This window comes from Bidens hawaiensis, unplaced genomic scaffold (genome assembly GCF_021521415.1).
Source record: "Bidens hawaiensis isolate Kalapana, Puna unplaced genomic scaffold, B.hawaiensis_p1.1 tig00036971_1, whole genome shotgun sequence".
NCBI classification, from domain to species: Eukaryota; Viridiplantae; Streptophyta; class Magnoliopsida; order Asterales; family Asteraceae; genus Bidens; species Bidens hawaiensis.
This window is the reverse complement of record NW_027505453.1, coordinates 107,783-123,707: the sequence shown is the minus strand read 5'-3', so window position 1 is coordinate 123,707 and position 15,925 is coordinate 107,783. Positions and strand designations below refer to the sequence as shown.

Here is a 15,925-nt window from a genome sequence, read left to right as displayed (position 1 = left end):
AGCTTTATGCACGGATGGCGCCAATGAAGAAACACTAACCGGACCCCGGACAGATTACTGGTAACCTGGGGGTTAGATAGATGTTTCCCACGAGGGGTTAGACCCTTGGAAGATGGTTCTTCTGATAACCTGCAAAACAGACACCGTGAGCTCGTCACTGAGAAGGGGGGGGGGGTTCCTCCTTGTGACCACCCTCCGGCGTGAGAATCAGACTAGATTGCTCTTTAAATATAAAAGTATATTAAGAGATTGCTAGAGCAGATATCAGGTATAATATGATGATAATGTGATAAGATATGATGGTCATACCATTTGTGGTATTTATAGCCGAAGGTAGGTTTCCAAGGAGGTGTGGCCGGCTGCAACAGTGTTCCTGTTCCACCAACAGTGGCTTACGCACGTGCCCTGCTGGTAGTTGGTGGGTAGGCAGCGGCTGATAGTGACCAGGCCTGCTGTGTACTATTCCTTTTCCACCAACTGGCGGCTACGCACGTGGTATGGCAGTAGTTGGTGAGTAGGCAGCGGCCAATAGTGACACAGTACAGGAGCATGCTGCTCGCCATACTGTTGTCAATAAGCTGTCGTATCTTTAGTCAGATCTTTTTCCCATACCTCGTCAGGTACAGTACAGAAGATCTTCCCGTATAGTACGGACTGGCTTATTTGGGCGGGAGTATTCCCCCTCCCGCCCTTGTGCGGGATTGTTCCCGGCTTCGCTCATTCCTTCAGGTGACACTGAGTGATTGAGAGCTAAGTGCTTTGTGCGTGTAGCCTTGCTGCGCGGGTGGCCTTCCCTGATGGCTTGTATCCGAGGCTGCGGGGACAGGCGGAGTCCTTCACCATCGAGAGGCATTTCCTGCGGGACCAGCTTGCGTACTGCGCGTAAGGACGTCACGTCTCTGAGCATGGTTGGTCCTGCGGATCCAGTTGGTTTCTGCGCAGACGTCCCTCTTCAAGGTGAGTCTTGCGGGTCCAACTGGGCTCTGCTGGGACCTACCTCTGTTGATGATGTTATTATGGTTGGGAACGACAGCAATAAGATAGAAATGGTAAAAAAATACCTCGACAATCTTTTTAGCATCAAAGATTTAGGGGACCTCAAGTATTTTCTTGGAATAGAAGTTGCTCGTACATCCAAAGGATTAGTATTAAGCCAAAGAAAGTATACCCTTGATATGCTCGCCGATTGTGGGTTACAAGGTTGTCGTCCTAGCTCGTTTCCTATGGAGCCAAATGCGAAACTCGATAAAGGTGAATCAGAACCAAAGGTTGACAACAATCAATATCGAAGAATGGTGGGTCGAATGCTCTACCTACAGGCCACTAGACCAGATATCACATATGCTGTTAACATCTTAAGCCAGTTTATTGCTGATCCTAGACAAAATCACTTGGATGCAGTTCATCGTGTGCTTCGCTATCTTAAAGCCACTCCTGGGCAAGGGATTCTTTTACCACGAGACGGAGGATTTGATCTTACAGCCTATTGTGATTCAGATTGGCTTGGTTGTCCGTACACAAGGCGTTCTCGAACAGGATATGCGCTTATTATGGGAGGCGCACCTATTTCATGGAAAACAAAGAAACAATCAGTTGTTTCGCGGTCATCCGCCGAGGCGGAATACCATTCCATGGCATCCATAGTTAGCGAAATATTGTGGATGCGTTGGCTACTTAAGGAATTAGATGTCCCATTGGACAAACCTACACCATTGTTTTGTGATAATTAGGCGGCTATTCAAATTGTTAACAATCCTGTTTTCCACGAAAGAACTAAGCATGTCGAAATGGATTGTTATTTCGTTCGTGAGCGTGTCGAAAGTAAAGAAGTTAGTGTGTATCACATTGATTCCAAGCTTCAAATAGCTGATATCTTCACCAAAGGATTAGGCGCACCTCAACTGAAATTCCTACTTGGCAAGTTGGGCGTTGTTGATTTACACGTTCCAACTTGAGGGGGAGTGTTGGAATTTAAGTTTTAATATATATATCTTTATCCTAGTTTATCTTTTTTTTATCATTATTTGAATTAGGATACGTTTCCTATTTGCATTAGGATACAATTCCTTTATTTCATTATTGTATATATAGAGATCTAATCTCTTCTATAATGAAAAAAAAACACAGAGAACAGTTTTGTTCTTTAAAGCCATTGATTTTATCAGAATGTAAGCTTTCTTAGTTTTTTGTAACCATGTACATCTTACTCACCAAAGGGGTATAGAATTAGATAATTTAAGTAATTACCAACCAACCAACCAACCTATAAATAGGGGAGCGTCTGCAAAAGATAAGTTGGTTACCTACAAATATAAAAATAGAAGTGTTTCTAGATTAACCTTAGTGAGAAATACCAAATATACACAACTTTTTAGCTACAAGTTTATACACAATCTCTTTTTAAACCAATCCGAGGCCGTAGTGTTAGATTAGCCGACTAGTCAAACGCGATGCCTTTTTAAACACATAGTACTTTTCTTAACAAGCCGTAGAAATTTTTGTTAAAAAGAATGTTGTTTATATAGCCATTCCTGTGTGTGAAACCTAAGTCGTGCGTGTAAAGCACAGTCTACCAGTTCCGACCACTTCATCATGAACGAGGCTTAATCATTAAAAGCTAAAATTGCAAGAGATTTACTAGCTAAATGATAAAAGATTCAAGTTTCGTCAAGATTGTTTGGGATTCCTTAATCATTAAAAGCTAAATAGGGGGGCATGTTTGGGATTCCTTATTTACACCTCCTTAAACCTTATATAAGGAGTTTTCCATAAGTTACGAAATCCTAACTTATTAAAACTCATTTTTCCTACTTTAAAAGATTTAATAAGTTATATTACCCAAAAACTATTTTAATCTATAAAAGTGAATAAGTTATAAGGAGATGAAAATAAGGAAACCCAAACACCTGTTTGATGTGATTTTACAATGAGTTGCACTCCATCCATTCAACTTTAGCCTTTTGTCGGTATCTATATATGGGTCACAAGCCGGCTCATGACTTGCAAGTTAGCAACACACAAACTTACCACCTGACAAATAGACATATTTGTTTCAAACCACTGATTAAATATATATATCTATATATAATTTATTTTTGTTTTTTTAATTAATTTTGAATGTCTTAATTAAGTGTGGACCTAAAACCCTATCTTCATTTCACAGGCTCACATGCCGGCCCTGGTCACAACCCACCCATGCAACTTCAACTAATCTGCACCGAAAATATTCAAATAACTTTCCTACAACTAGTTTTTACTAGTGAGTTATCCACACCTACTACTTAATAGAATGCTAAGAAACATATATTAGCAACGCAAACCCCCCCCCCCCCCTACTTTATAAACTGATGGCTATATAAGTTTGCTGCTGACAACTTACATGATCCATAAAAATAGCAATTGTCAAATCGAAACTACAAACAAACAAAAAGTAGAGGGTTCCGTGATATCACTTCACTTTCCAAAATGGTTGAGCGGTTATACCAACTTTTCGAGAATGACCAAGGTAAGCAAGGAGATTGCATAGAGACAGGAGGGGTAATAAACTTTTTTAGCGATTGTGAACATGCGGTGGTAGCTTTGGAACTTTTCTGTTGTCAAGGTTGAAGAGTGTATAGCATTATCTAACATGTCCATGACAAAGAGGCTAGTATAGCCCACAAAGAAAGATACCACAGAGATGACCATGGTAACACGGTAAGCGCGATATTTCGGGAGATTCTTCATAACTAGTATTAGAAGAGCCATATAAAGAAGATGCACTTGGCGAGGTTACGAAAGAGGCGGGTACCTGCAGGCAAAGAAAACAAAACTGTAAATATGGTTTATGTACCTGTCATAGTTGTCAATAACCATAGTCGTCTTGTGAAAGAAGACTTGACTTACTCGGTAGCAGCTGGTTCCTCATTAACAACATTTGGAGAACCCTTGGAAACTCTACAGGTGAGATGTTGTTGTTCGTCCGTCATCATTGACAAGATACCACCCTGCATCATAAAAAAAATTTAGAAATCCTTTAGGTTAGAATTTTCTAAGCAATTAATTAATTACATGCAATTAAGTTTATGCTGTTGACTATCAATTTCGATTATATACTTATCCCAAACTAGAAAGAAAGAAAGAAGATGACAGGTTTAGAAATTATTATAATGACATAATAATATGGAAAACAATGAACTAGTATACCAGTTAGCAATCATATTAAATGTTAAACATATGTTGGATTGGATGATGGCAACTTACAAATTAGGAAAAAATATCATATCAATCAAACTTGAAACTTTAATCAAGGTACCAAACAAGATGAATCCCAAGAATTAAAAAATTATTCTGTCAAGTAAAATTTTAAATTAGATCAAACTCCCAACTCAATCGTGATTATAGAACCAAAAATCATACACCGCTGCCTATCTTCTTAGATTGAACAACCTCCTTCGATACGCTAATTGAAAGAACATATCATTAGGCTTTGATTAGGTTCCCTTTGTATTCATTCTCATAATGTCCCCATATATAGTTGATCAATAATCATAATACCTACTAAACGTGAAAAAAATATAATAAGCCTTAATTGTGTATGATCTATAATATTATCAACCATTGAACCGGGAACTCGATCTTACTATTTACTATGACATCCTTCAAAATTCGAATTTGATTACTTGACCCATTTTGTAAATCAATAAGCATTCGATCAATACATCTGATAAATCCGTATTTGTAATCCGACCCATATTTGTAATTCGAATCATTAATAACTAGCTTTAGAATCCGTGTAATACACGGGATGCTACGAATAATATAATTACAAAAAAGGGAAAAACTAAGAATAATGTGGAAAAAAAATAACAGTTTTGTAAATAACATATAAAATTAAGAAAATAATCTATTATATAAGTTAGGTTAAATCATATTGGACTACGATAAGCAAAAAGAGTTTATACATAAAACCTCTAGTAATCTAGTTTATTAATACCAATACAAATAATATAGCAAAAGTAAATAAACAAATAAATAAAATAAAATAAAAAGATATAAAATGAATCCTTTCAAGGGATCCGATGGGATACCATGGGCTACTTGAATCAACTCAAATATTTTTTCGCCCTCCCGCTTTCTACCCAAACAAATTTGAGACTCTTTTGAAAAAAACATGTTTCAACCTGAACTCATTCCGAACATAATGCGTTTAGACTTAAACTCATTTTACTCAAAAACCCATTGACCTGAACTTGTTTTGAACTAAATATGAACTCGACCCGTCCGTTTAAGTTGACATACAAAACAAAGAATACATGAATAACAACTAATCATTTAAGTTAGAAAATACTATTATTTAAAACAACTGATTTTGACCCGAACTCATTTTGATCATAACCCGTTTTGACCGGACATTTGATACTCTTTTAAAACATGTTCAACTCGAACTCACTCCGATCATAATCTGTTGCGACCCGAACTCATTTGGTGTATTAATACTTAATACACTAATATTTACAACCATAGAATGTATTCCTTTTGCCCAACCTACATATATAATGACAATTTAAAACAAACAAAAATAACAGCCCAAAAACAAAACTCATTAACATAACTAAAAGTTAAAAACTAACCTCAAAAGTGATGTAAATAATTGCATCACCAGTAGCAAAGTAGATGATATGCAGCAACAAACAAAACAAAGAAGGCTCATTATTTAAATGTTGACAAATTCCGTTTTAGGTATTTGAGCATGGAAGCAATGGGAAAGTAAAATGAGAAAGTGGGCATTGGGCAATATTTATGCAATACATCAACTAAATAATAGCACCTTGATAGATACATATGTTACTTCTACACCATCATAATGCTTTACTCGACTGACTGTTAAAGCAAACAAAATCTTTAACAAAACACCTATTTACGTAGTGATATTAATACAGATATTACATCCAAAATTCTCCAATAACGCTAAAAATCCGAAACCCTAAGTTCACAAAATAAAAAATAAGAAGGAAATTGTATGTATAACCTAAATGTTAAATAAGACCACAATCGACACCAAATGTATAAAGCATAAACATTAACAAATTGAAAAGGGGGTTTCATTAATAGTCAATAGATGACTGAGAGAAGAGAATATCCAAGACCTAAACCCTAACCTGAATAAGGAAGGCGTAGGTTGAAGCTGACGAAGTGAGAGTAGCGGATAATAGTGGAATGTGGAAGTAGCAAATTAGCAATGTTGATTATTAGTCTTGAGGAGGATTAGAAGGTATACAATTGCAGAATCATAAACTAAAGCTGTAAGTAACCCTAGCTACCTATGTAATCAATCATCTACATGAATGATTTCAATAAAACCTAATTGAATGTGAAAAATTATGAATCAAAATGAAGCGTAATACAAAGAATCGAACAGTTACCTTGTTTGTAATACGGTGATCGTTGAATCGCTTATAGCCTAAGAAAATCAATCAAAGCAACGCCATTCATAGAGAAATCGTGCGTATATGTGCATTCGATAATAGAACGATTCTCAATTGTGAAATAGATGACATCAACATTAGGGTTTGTTAGAGGGGCCTATAGGATTAGTGATATTAACTAACGGATCAAATGAAGCGGGGAGTTCATGATCCGAATGTCACAATAAATGGGTCATCAAGTTTGAGCGGGAAACATCCACCATCAATTATAAGACAAATGGCACGTACACCCAATTTTTTAAGGGGCTAACACCATGTTGTTTATTCATACTTTAGGGTAGCTTATACGAGTCGTATAGGCTCTATACGGCTCGTATAGATGGATGGTCAAGTCATTTTCAAACAGAAGTGACAGGTTTTATTCTTTTGTATCGTATAGCCCCTATACGACTCGTATAGGACTATATGACTCGTATAGGGTCTATTTGACTCGTATAGTTTTTTTTTCAATTTTAAAACTACAAAATATTATAAACAACACCCGAGTTGGTTACAATATAATATACATAACAACCTATACAAAATATTATGACTCGTACAACATGAGCGTTTCGGGGTAACGGCTTTTTAGATGTGGTAATGCAATCCATTTTGGTTGACACATATATGAGTTATGGTTTGAGACAGAAAATCTGATACCTGGTCTATACGGGTCATATACCATCTATACAAGTCGTATAGACCAGAAAAGTAATTAAAAATCTCTGGTCAAAGTACATGCTAGCATGTTATATATACGAGTCGTATAGACCCTATACGGATCATATAGGTCAGACGAGTTACGTAGGCTATACGAGCTGGAAAATCTATACGGCTCGTATAGACTGCAAAAAGTTTCCACACTAACAGGTTTGTACGCAGGTCAAATAAGTTAGGGCTATACGACTCGTATAGGCCCTATACGAGCCGTATAGCCTTATTCCCACACCAGGGGGTTGGTGTATGCATAGCATGACCCTTATTTAATTTTATTAGAAGTGTATGATAAAATTATGAGTAAAGTGCCATTTTTGTCCTTGTGGTTTGACAAATAATGCGAATTTAGTCCAAAAAGTTTATTTTTTGTATATGGACCCTCCATGTTTCCCAGTTCTTGCCAATTACATCCAAATCACTAACCCCGTTAAATTTAATCGTTAAGTCAGGGGCAGACATGTATTTTCACCATTTCTTTTTAGTGAATTGCGGTTTTTGTCCTTGTGGTTTGTCCAATATGTGGTTTTAGTCCAACAATTTCAAGTTTGCAATTTTTGTTATTGTAGTTTCATTTCACTTGCAATTAAACCTGAATTTATTAATCTCGTTAAGTCTGGTCGTTAACCCATTTGCGTGTCTCTCACGTGACGACCAGTTTTGTTGTTTTTCTCCCCAAACAAACCTCAATACTAATTCGCAAGCCCCTTCACATGAGGGGTTGCTGTCACACCCCCATCTTAGGCCTAGGAGTGCGACCCAACAGTTGGTACCAATATTGTAAATAAATCAGAGTTGCGTTAATTTACGGAAGACTTATAAAACTTTAAGGATCAAAACATAACTTTTATATATACATTCAAAGACGGGATTATAAAACACCCGTTTAGAGTTGTTAACAAAAGATTACTTGTTTATGTTTACAAACCACCATTTATGTTTATATAAAATAAAATCCGAGCCATCGGATATATAAGCACTTCGTCACTTCAAGTGCTAAACTTGTTCACCTGCAAAATGTAATAAAATACGCCAGCAACGAATGCTGGTGAACACGCTGACGCAAAATAACTTCTTATACTTTATTACCCCTCGAGACTACGCCTGCCTCGGCCCAACGTGGCTTAGGAATAACAAAGTCAAATAACACATTATAAACTAGAGCCTCTACTCTAGGTCACCTCAGCAAACACCGCAGCTTTCGACTTAGTTAAGTACCCATAAATATACACACAAGGTCGTACTCCCTGCAGGAGAGCGTCCTACGACCAAGGGTGGTGCGATCATGCCCATACATCGCATAGTACCACCTATGTAAGGATCCAGACATACGTATACCACAGCCTGAGGGCTAGGTTCATACCCATAGTTATAACGGTTTTAGGAACACATAGTTCCTTGTAAACAATTTCATATAACATGTTTGACTCATTTGAAAACAAGTTTAAAAGTTTGGGGGTGTATTCACCTTATTTCTTTAGGATCGGCTTCACTCACCATCCAATGGTCTTTCCCTTCTTTATCTCGCACCTATAGTACGAGTATAAATATTTGTTAGTCGGATACACGATCCGGCTTAAGACCTTTAGTCTTATCTCAATCCTCGATGAACCTTTAGTTCATTTTCTTTTACTTGAAAACCTTTAGTTTAAAAGTAAATTATAAACCTTTAGTTTATAATAAAAACCCGGCGTTTCTTCTTCTCTAAGAAACGTAATCATTTTCTTTTATTATTTAAGAATACTCTTTATTCATTCTCTTTGGTCGTCAAACGATAACGTCAAACTTCAACACTCGACGACACGTTTATCGAGATTCATCGCCATTTCAACAAACACCGTCTTGGTATGTGGGTGGAGGGTGGCACACACATTGAGGAAACGTAGTACACAAATGAAGGTTCGGGACACGATTATCAAGGCAAATCGTTTATACGAACTTGAAATTCTAGTGAGATGTTTTAGAGAGAGAGAGAACTGAGTTGTGAGGTGTGTGGAATGAAATCCCGGAGGTTGCTATTTATAGACAAAATTTTGGTCCCCATCGCGGTACGCGATGGGTCCCTGAGCAGACCTATCGCGTACCGCGATATAGGTCTGCTGACTCACAGCGTAGACCTGCCACGTGGTGACACGTGGCAGGCGCCGCTCCACGTGGCAACACGTGGCAGCAGTGTTGCCACGTGGCACATGTGTCACGTGTCAGAAGCTCCATCGCGGTACGCGATGGGCTTCTCCTTTTGTCCATCGCGTAGAGCGATAAGTCAAGAAATTAGATTTTTCACTTTTAACTTTCAAGTTTATAATTTGGCAATTTTAGTCCCTAGACTTTAGAAAGTTGATACTTTGAACTCGAAATTTTTACGTTGTTACAGTTGCGGTGTATGTCACACCCTCAAAATCCACTAACGGAGTTTTACCGTCAGAGGGTGTGAACTAACAGGATCGAAATCATTAGTTACAATCAAACCATAAATAAAGTTTTCAAACCACGAAAACGTTTAAGTGTAAATAAGTGCGGAAGCGTAAAACCATAAGCCAAGCGTTGCGTCACGCAGGACGACTTAAAAACCCAATTAATAATAACGGTTTAAAAACAAGTTTGTATAACCAAAAGCGTTCAAAATAATGCATGATCCTATACCGCGCGCCCGCCTCGGCTACCTGAGAATAACATACTAAAAGTGTCAACACGGGGTTGGTGAGTTCACAAGTTTATATAAAATAAAGCGTTTGCGTTTTGCGTTTTGCGTTTAGCGTTTGCGTTACCAGATAGTGTTAAATCAATTATATATCTATAGGTAGCTAGCCTATAAAGCAAGTATTACTAAGTGTTCGACACCGAAGCTGACTGTTTATCATGTGCCTTGCCACCAGGTCTATCCCGACCATGGTAATGTGTTAGCCAAAATTACACCCACTTGACCTCCAGTCGAGCTTAGCGTTTGGTGGGGTTTGTCAAACCCAATAGTACTACTCAACAGTGACTCGCTATTATCCAATACTAAACGGTTCGATGTGAAGGACTTCAGTTGTTTCGTTTGCCACTTAGCCTTTACAAGTGATATATAATCTAATAAAAAAATCTAAAAGCGTTTCGGAGTATGTATTCTCCCCCAAGTGAAAAGCGTTTAAAAGAGTTAAAAGGGGAATGTGAAACTCACTGTTTGCGAAGAATTCCAAAAACAAGTCACCCAAGTGATGCGCGTCACAGAAAACTCTCACTAGCGTTCTAAAACAACAAGGAGATTTTCTAAGTGTCGGAACTATTATCGAGTCTCTAGACTCGGCACATAATACCTATGCACAAGATACGTTTCGTGTTTCGTTTGCGAATTGTGTGTGTCTCAACAAGCACATTAGTGATACGTTACATGTGTGAACAACTATTTACGTGTCAAGTGTTAATGGTGTACATTACTAGCAATTATCCCCACAAGGGCAATTTGGTCATAAACGTAGCAATTATTTAACAACAAGCATGTTTCATATATTTTCACATAGTTCAGCAGCTAGTTTTATCAAGACAGAATCCTACTTGAAAGATTACTATATTTAATAGATCACAACATATCAAATAATTCACCAAAAATCATCACAAAAACATACATGAGTTAGGTTTCCAGAACATATTTTATTGTATTTTTATTCCACATAGATTTCTCACAATGACCAAAACATTACAGCAAACTCACAGCAGTCAAAATCATGCGCAAAAGAATTTTATTTGTTATTCCCGTTAAATGAAAAATCCAATTAATGCAAGACCAATTGGGTTAGGTTCTTAACTCAACAAGTTAACTTCAAGAAGTGGAACCAACCCATTTGGTCTTGTAGTTCATGAGATATGATAATTACAAAACAACCTAACAGCAGGTCTCACAATTCAGATTTGCACTTCAGTTTTGTAAAATAATAAAAGTTAACTTTTACTCGTCCAAAAATTACAATTTTGGACTTCATAGAAACTAGACTCAGCATAGTGCCCTGTAGTGTTAACAACCTCGACCAATTTCTACATTAACATTTAGTTACAGTTGTCTAAACATAACTTACAATCTGTCCAGTACCAGTTTTGACCTTTAATCATATTTAAATCATTTGACCAACCAAAACACCTCCAAATTAGGTGTGGTTGGACTTTCTGAAAACTAGACTCAGAGTACTACCTTGTAGACTCATAAATAGCTCAGTTTGCTTTTTATATTCAACAAGTTACATGTCGTTCAAGTTTAACTATCTCTGCTGTCAAAACTCAGCAAGCACAAACAATCATCTACCATGCATCCTAAGCATACGACATAACTCCAACATACACTAAACATCAATAATTATAAAAATCAGTAGTAACCCTCTAGGGTTTACAAACAATCAATGATTCAACAATCTTTCACCGTTCAAAATCACATATGATCATCAATATCAATAACCAACACATAATCAATCATCATCTAGCATAAATCAACCCTAGTTCATCTTATTCATCAATTTTCGTGACCTAGGGTTTTAGATTAACTCATTCAAGATCAAAATTAAACATGTAAAATACATAGGATAGTTGTTTATACCTTCCTAGCACCTTAATCTTCAACCAAGCTTGAAAAATCTTGTGTGTATGTGTGTGTATGATTGACGGTAGCCAAGGGAGCCAAGGGGGAGGGGGCGATCGGTGTGAGGGAGGGAGAAAGAGAGTTAGGGTTTTGTTTATTATTAATAATAATATGTTACACATAGGTCCTTCAACTTTTAAGTATTACTTTTCTAGCCTAAAGTAACTTGTTTGCATCTTGAGTTAGTGTTCTAAATGATATTATCAAATAACACATAAGCCTAACACATAATTATCACATAATTATTGTTTGGTTGTTTTTCGTTTATTCACCAATGGTTTGCGTCAACTCGTTTGCGTTTCGGTGCAATCCCGAAAGACTACACATGTAGTAATTGTCAAGCGTCATTTAAAACTCTATTTTAAATGTAATGAGATGTGCGTTATAGATCAAGTGATCTTAAGTTTGAATTGACGGAGTTTGGATTAACGGAGTTAACCTGAAATTGACGAGTGTCACAGTGTATTTGGGGAAAAGGGGAAAAGAAGGAACAAAATTGCCCCTCACGTGAAGGCACATTGATGAGTTTAACGACCAGACTTAACGAGATTAGGGAATTCGGGTTTAACTGCAAGTGAAATGAAACCATATGGAAGAAAATTGCAAATTTGAAAACACTTGACTAAAACTACAGATTTGGACAAACCAGAATGACGAAATTACAGTTCACTGAAATAAGTATTATAATAAAGAAAGAGTGAAAAGTCATGTCTACCCCTGAAGTAACGATTAAATTTAACGGGGTTATTGATTTGGGTGTAATTGGCAAGAAATGTGAAACGTGAAGGGTCCATATGCAAAAAATAAACTTTTTGAACTAAATTCGCATTATTTGTCAAACCACAAGGACGAAAATGACACTTTACTCTAGAATTATTAAATCTGATTGTTTAATAAATATTTCAAGTTCTTGTGAATATTTGTAATTAATGTCGTGTATACTTGTTTATATCCGTTAATTTGATATGTTAAAATTATATTAATAAAAAATTAGAAACCTAAACTAGAAGGATACTAGAAGTTGAGGGACCTGGTTGTAAATTTTTGAAATATACGATCTTCTTAGATTTGTTAGGGTTGGTTAGTGAGATCGAGAGGTGATCGAGTGAGTTTTATCGAGCCTTAGTTGATTAGTTAATCCCGTTAACTATTAAGCTATCAATAGGATTTTGACTTAGGTAGTCGCTTCATCAAATCAATTAAGGTCTCGTTAAGCTCCGCTAAGTTTCCCGTCAAGTTAGTTAGTTTAAAAACTAATTACAATAAAATAAACCAATTAAGCTATCAGTCAAATCTTAGTTTAGGTTCTTTTTTTTTAATTCGTAGAACGTGTCCTTGAATTCGATATCTGGACTTCCTGTGTCTGTGCTACACGCGACCAGTACACGTGAGAATATGATAACACATATTTTTTTATATACGATCTCTAAAAAGACATAATTATACATATTAGAGTTAGAGTGAGTGTTTATGCAAATAAGAAACTTCAATGTATATTGATTCTTTGTTCTACTTATCGAAACCTAAAAATTAAACGAAACTAAACCCTAAAAACTTTAGTGCCAAGCGTTACCTTCTTTCTTTTACAATTGAGTCATCATATCAATTGCCGTTGTTAACAAACTCATCATACATCCACTCTTAGGTCTTTAGCCAAGAGTCGTTCGCTAGATATTTCTTTAAACGGTAGATATCACCAATATATTAACATCCTGCCAGTAAGTTAATATTCGCCTCCTTACTTTTCACCAAAAAAAATTGGTTTTTACAATACCATTATTTTTCACATATACAAAACACTTTGCTTCTAATTTGTAATACATTGTGTAAAGGATGCTCTTTCTAACTAACGCACTCGAAAGCCTTGCGTATGTAAGCGACACTACTGAAAGCAAGAATCTTATTCCACGGATCTTGGAACAACCATAGACGAGATGAAACAAGACTCATATAAAATGATCTTGAAACTCACCATTTTCGATAAAGATTCTGAATCAGACTCCAAGGTTCCAGAATCAATGTTAGATGAGATGAAACATGACCTACATGTTTCGGATCATGATCTTGAAAGGAAGGTTTCTGGAGATGAAGTTGAGATGAAACAAGACTCTCATGAATCAAATCATGTTGAAACTACATCTTTAGCTAATTCTACTAGTGCCACAACAGTCATGCATGTACTAAGCAAACAGAAAAAAAAATAACAAAAATAGAAGAATAAATGTTTCCAAGCATTATAATCATAGGTTTTTTTTTTGAAAGTCAATTTCAATCTCTTGACTATAGGAGGCAAAGGCATGACACACCCCTCCTACCAATGTGTTCACTAACTGTAAAACAACACATGACCGTATCATTCGTCCTGGGCTGGAGACGGTTCTGACTGGTCAGCATCCTCTGCTTCCTCAACCGAGTCTGCACCTGGAGCTTGAGCCTCCGGTTCAGTCTTTTCAGGTCCTGGACCAGCCGAGACCTTAACCATTGAAGGGCGTAATAGTCTTTCACCAATCCTGAACCCCTTGCGAAACTCTTGAATTACCACACCTTCCTCAAATTCAGTTGACTCTTCACGCATAATCGCTTCATGCAGCTTTGACCATGAAAAAGTCAAATGTCAAACAACTTTGAAAACCATAACTATCAATCAATCATAAATCATAATTGCTCTAGAAACTATAAATATAACCATTAATAAAAAGAAATATATTTTGTTACACAAACTTATTTGTGAGTTAGCTCGAATCAATCAAGACTTGATTTTTAGATACAAACCGGACAGCCTTTGAAAAAGATCATCAAGTGCTCGACTGAATTTCGAGCCAACTCTCGGTTTTGCCTGCAGCAAACCATCAATTACCAATTTACCATTATATTTATATGATATATGTAGTAAAAACAATTAACTAGAAACAAAAATAGGATTTACCAATGGATCAAACGGTTGCCCAGTTGTCTCCACAGGAACAACACCAAGAGAACCCAAAACCTCGACAAACTGCTTATATATGCTTTGATAACTATTGTTAATCTTCTCCTCTTTCTCAGTTTCCACTTTAATCGAAGCTTTAGCGCGCTCAAAGTTATCCAAAACCGGTAACAGATTTTCAACAACCTCACCTTGCGCATTTGCCACCAACGAAACACGTTCCCGCTCTGTCCGTTTTCTGAAATTGTCAAAGTCTGCACTTATTCTAAGAACCCGATCTCTCGCACTTGAAAGCTCATCCGATAGCGTTGCTAGTTTCGTTTCCAAAACCAGTTTTTCATCCTCAATTGATTTCAAATAACCTTCTATTTCAGAGAGTTTCAGCTCATCGTTATCTGCCAAGGCCTCTTTGTATGACTGCAGTGATGCTAAAATGGATGCAGGTGATTCTTCCAACCCTGTACCATCACTCTCCGCGTCATCATCAGTAGTTGCGTCTTCTGTATCTTCCTGTTATTTACACAACAATACACAAAATGGAATCTAGAGTAGGGGTCACCAATAACCAAAACGAACTGAAAACCGACAAAACCGAATTAACCGAAAAGAGGTTGTTGGTTATTTTTGTACCCTCTGTTAACCAAAAATAACCGAACAAAATCATTCATATTTAATACAAGTCTAGACGCTATATGTCCATTTCATGTTTTATACCACCATTTCATGTATTTATGCACTATGTGGTCAATCTCGGTGGTATCTCGGTTATTGGTCCTCATGTGAAATATAGGTACCGTTAATATCGGTGATATTGACTGATATTTCACCAATATACTACCGACATTCCCGATATTAGTATTTTACGTCTTAATTTTCAACTTTTATTGTTTAATGTTGGTGTTTTGAGTCTTAATCGGTTCCTACTTGCTACAATTGTTAGTGTTTTACAAGCTGCAAAAAGGATAATTTGTTTATAGTAGGAGAGTATGTTGAATTGTTAGTGTTAAAATGCTATATATATAAATTCTGCATGATATTAAAATTACCGATATCCCACTTATGTCTCACTGCGATAACCGATATCTCAAATATCGGTCCTCAACGAATATCCAATATTTTTCCACATTAACCGCTTAGTTTATGCATCCATTTCATGGTGCAGTGAATTTTGATCAAATTTTAATCATTTTCGATCAATTTCAATGGATTTCTTGTGAGCTTTTTGTCTTT

At 36.6% G+C, this 15,925-nt stretch overlaps 1 protein-coding gene across 1 annotated transcript; it reads right to left on the bottom strand.

The window, feature by feature from the left end:
- Positions 1-13,991: 13,991 nt before the first annotated feature.
- On the bottom strand, positions 13,992-15,415 carry LOC143613260 (uncharacterized). Its single transcript, XM_077087020.1, has 4 exons — positions 15,410-15,415; positions 15,326-15,328; positions 14,696-15,205; positions 13,992-14,359 (listed from the first exon to the last, which is right to left on the bottom strand). The coding sequence occupies exons 1-4, from the start codon at positions 15,413-15,415 to the stop codon at positions 14,123-14,125; spliced, it is 756 nt and encodes a 251-aa protein (XP_076943135.1). The 3' UTR covers positions 13,992-14,122.
- Positions 15,416-15,925: the final 510 nt, after the last annotated feature.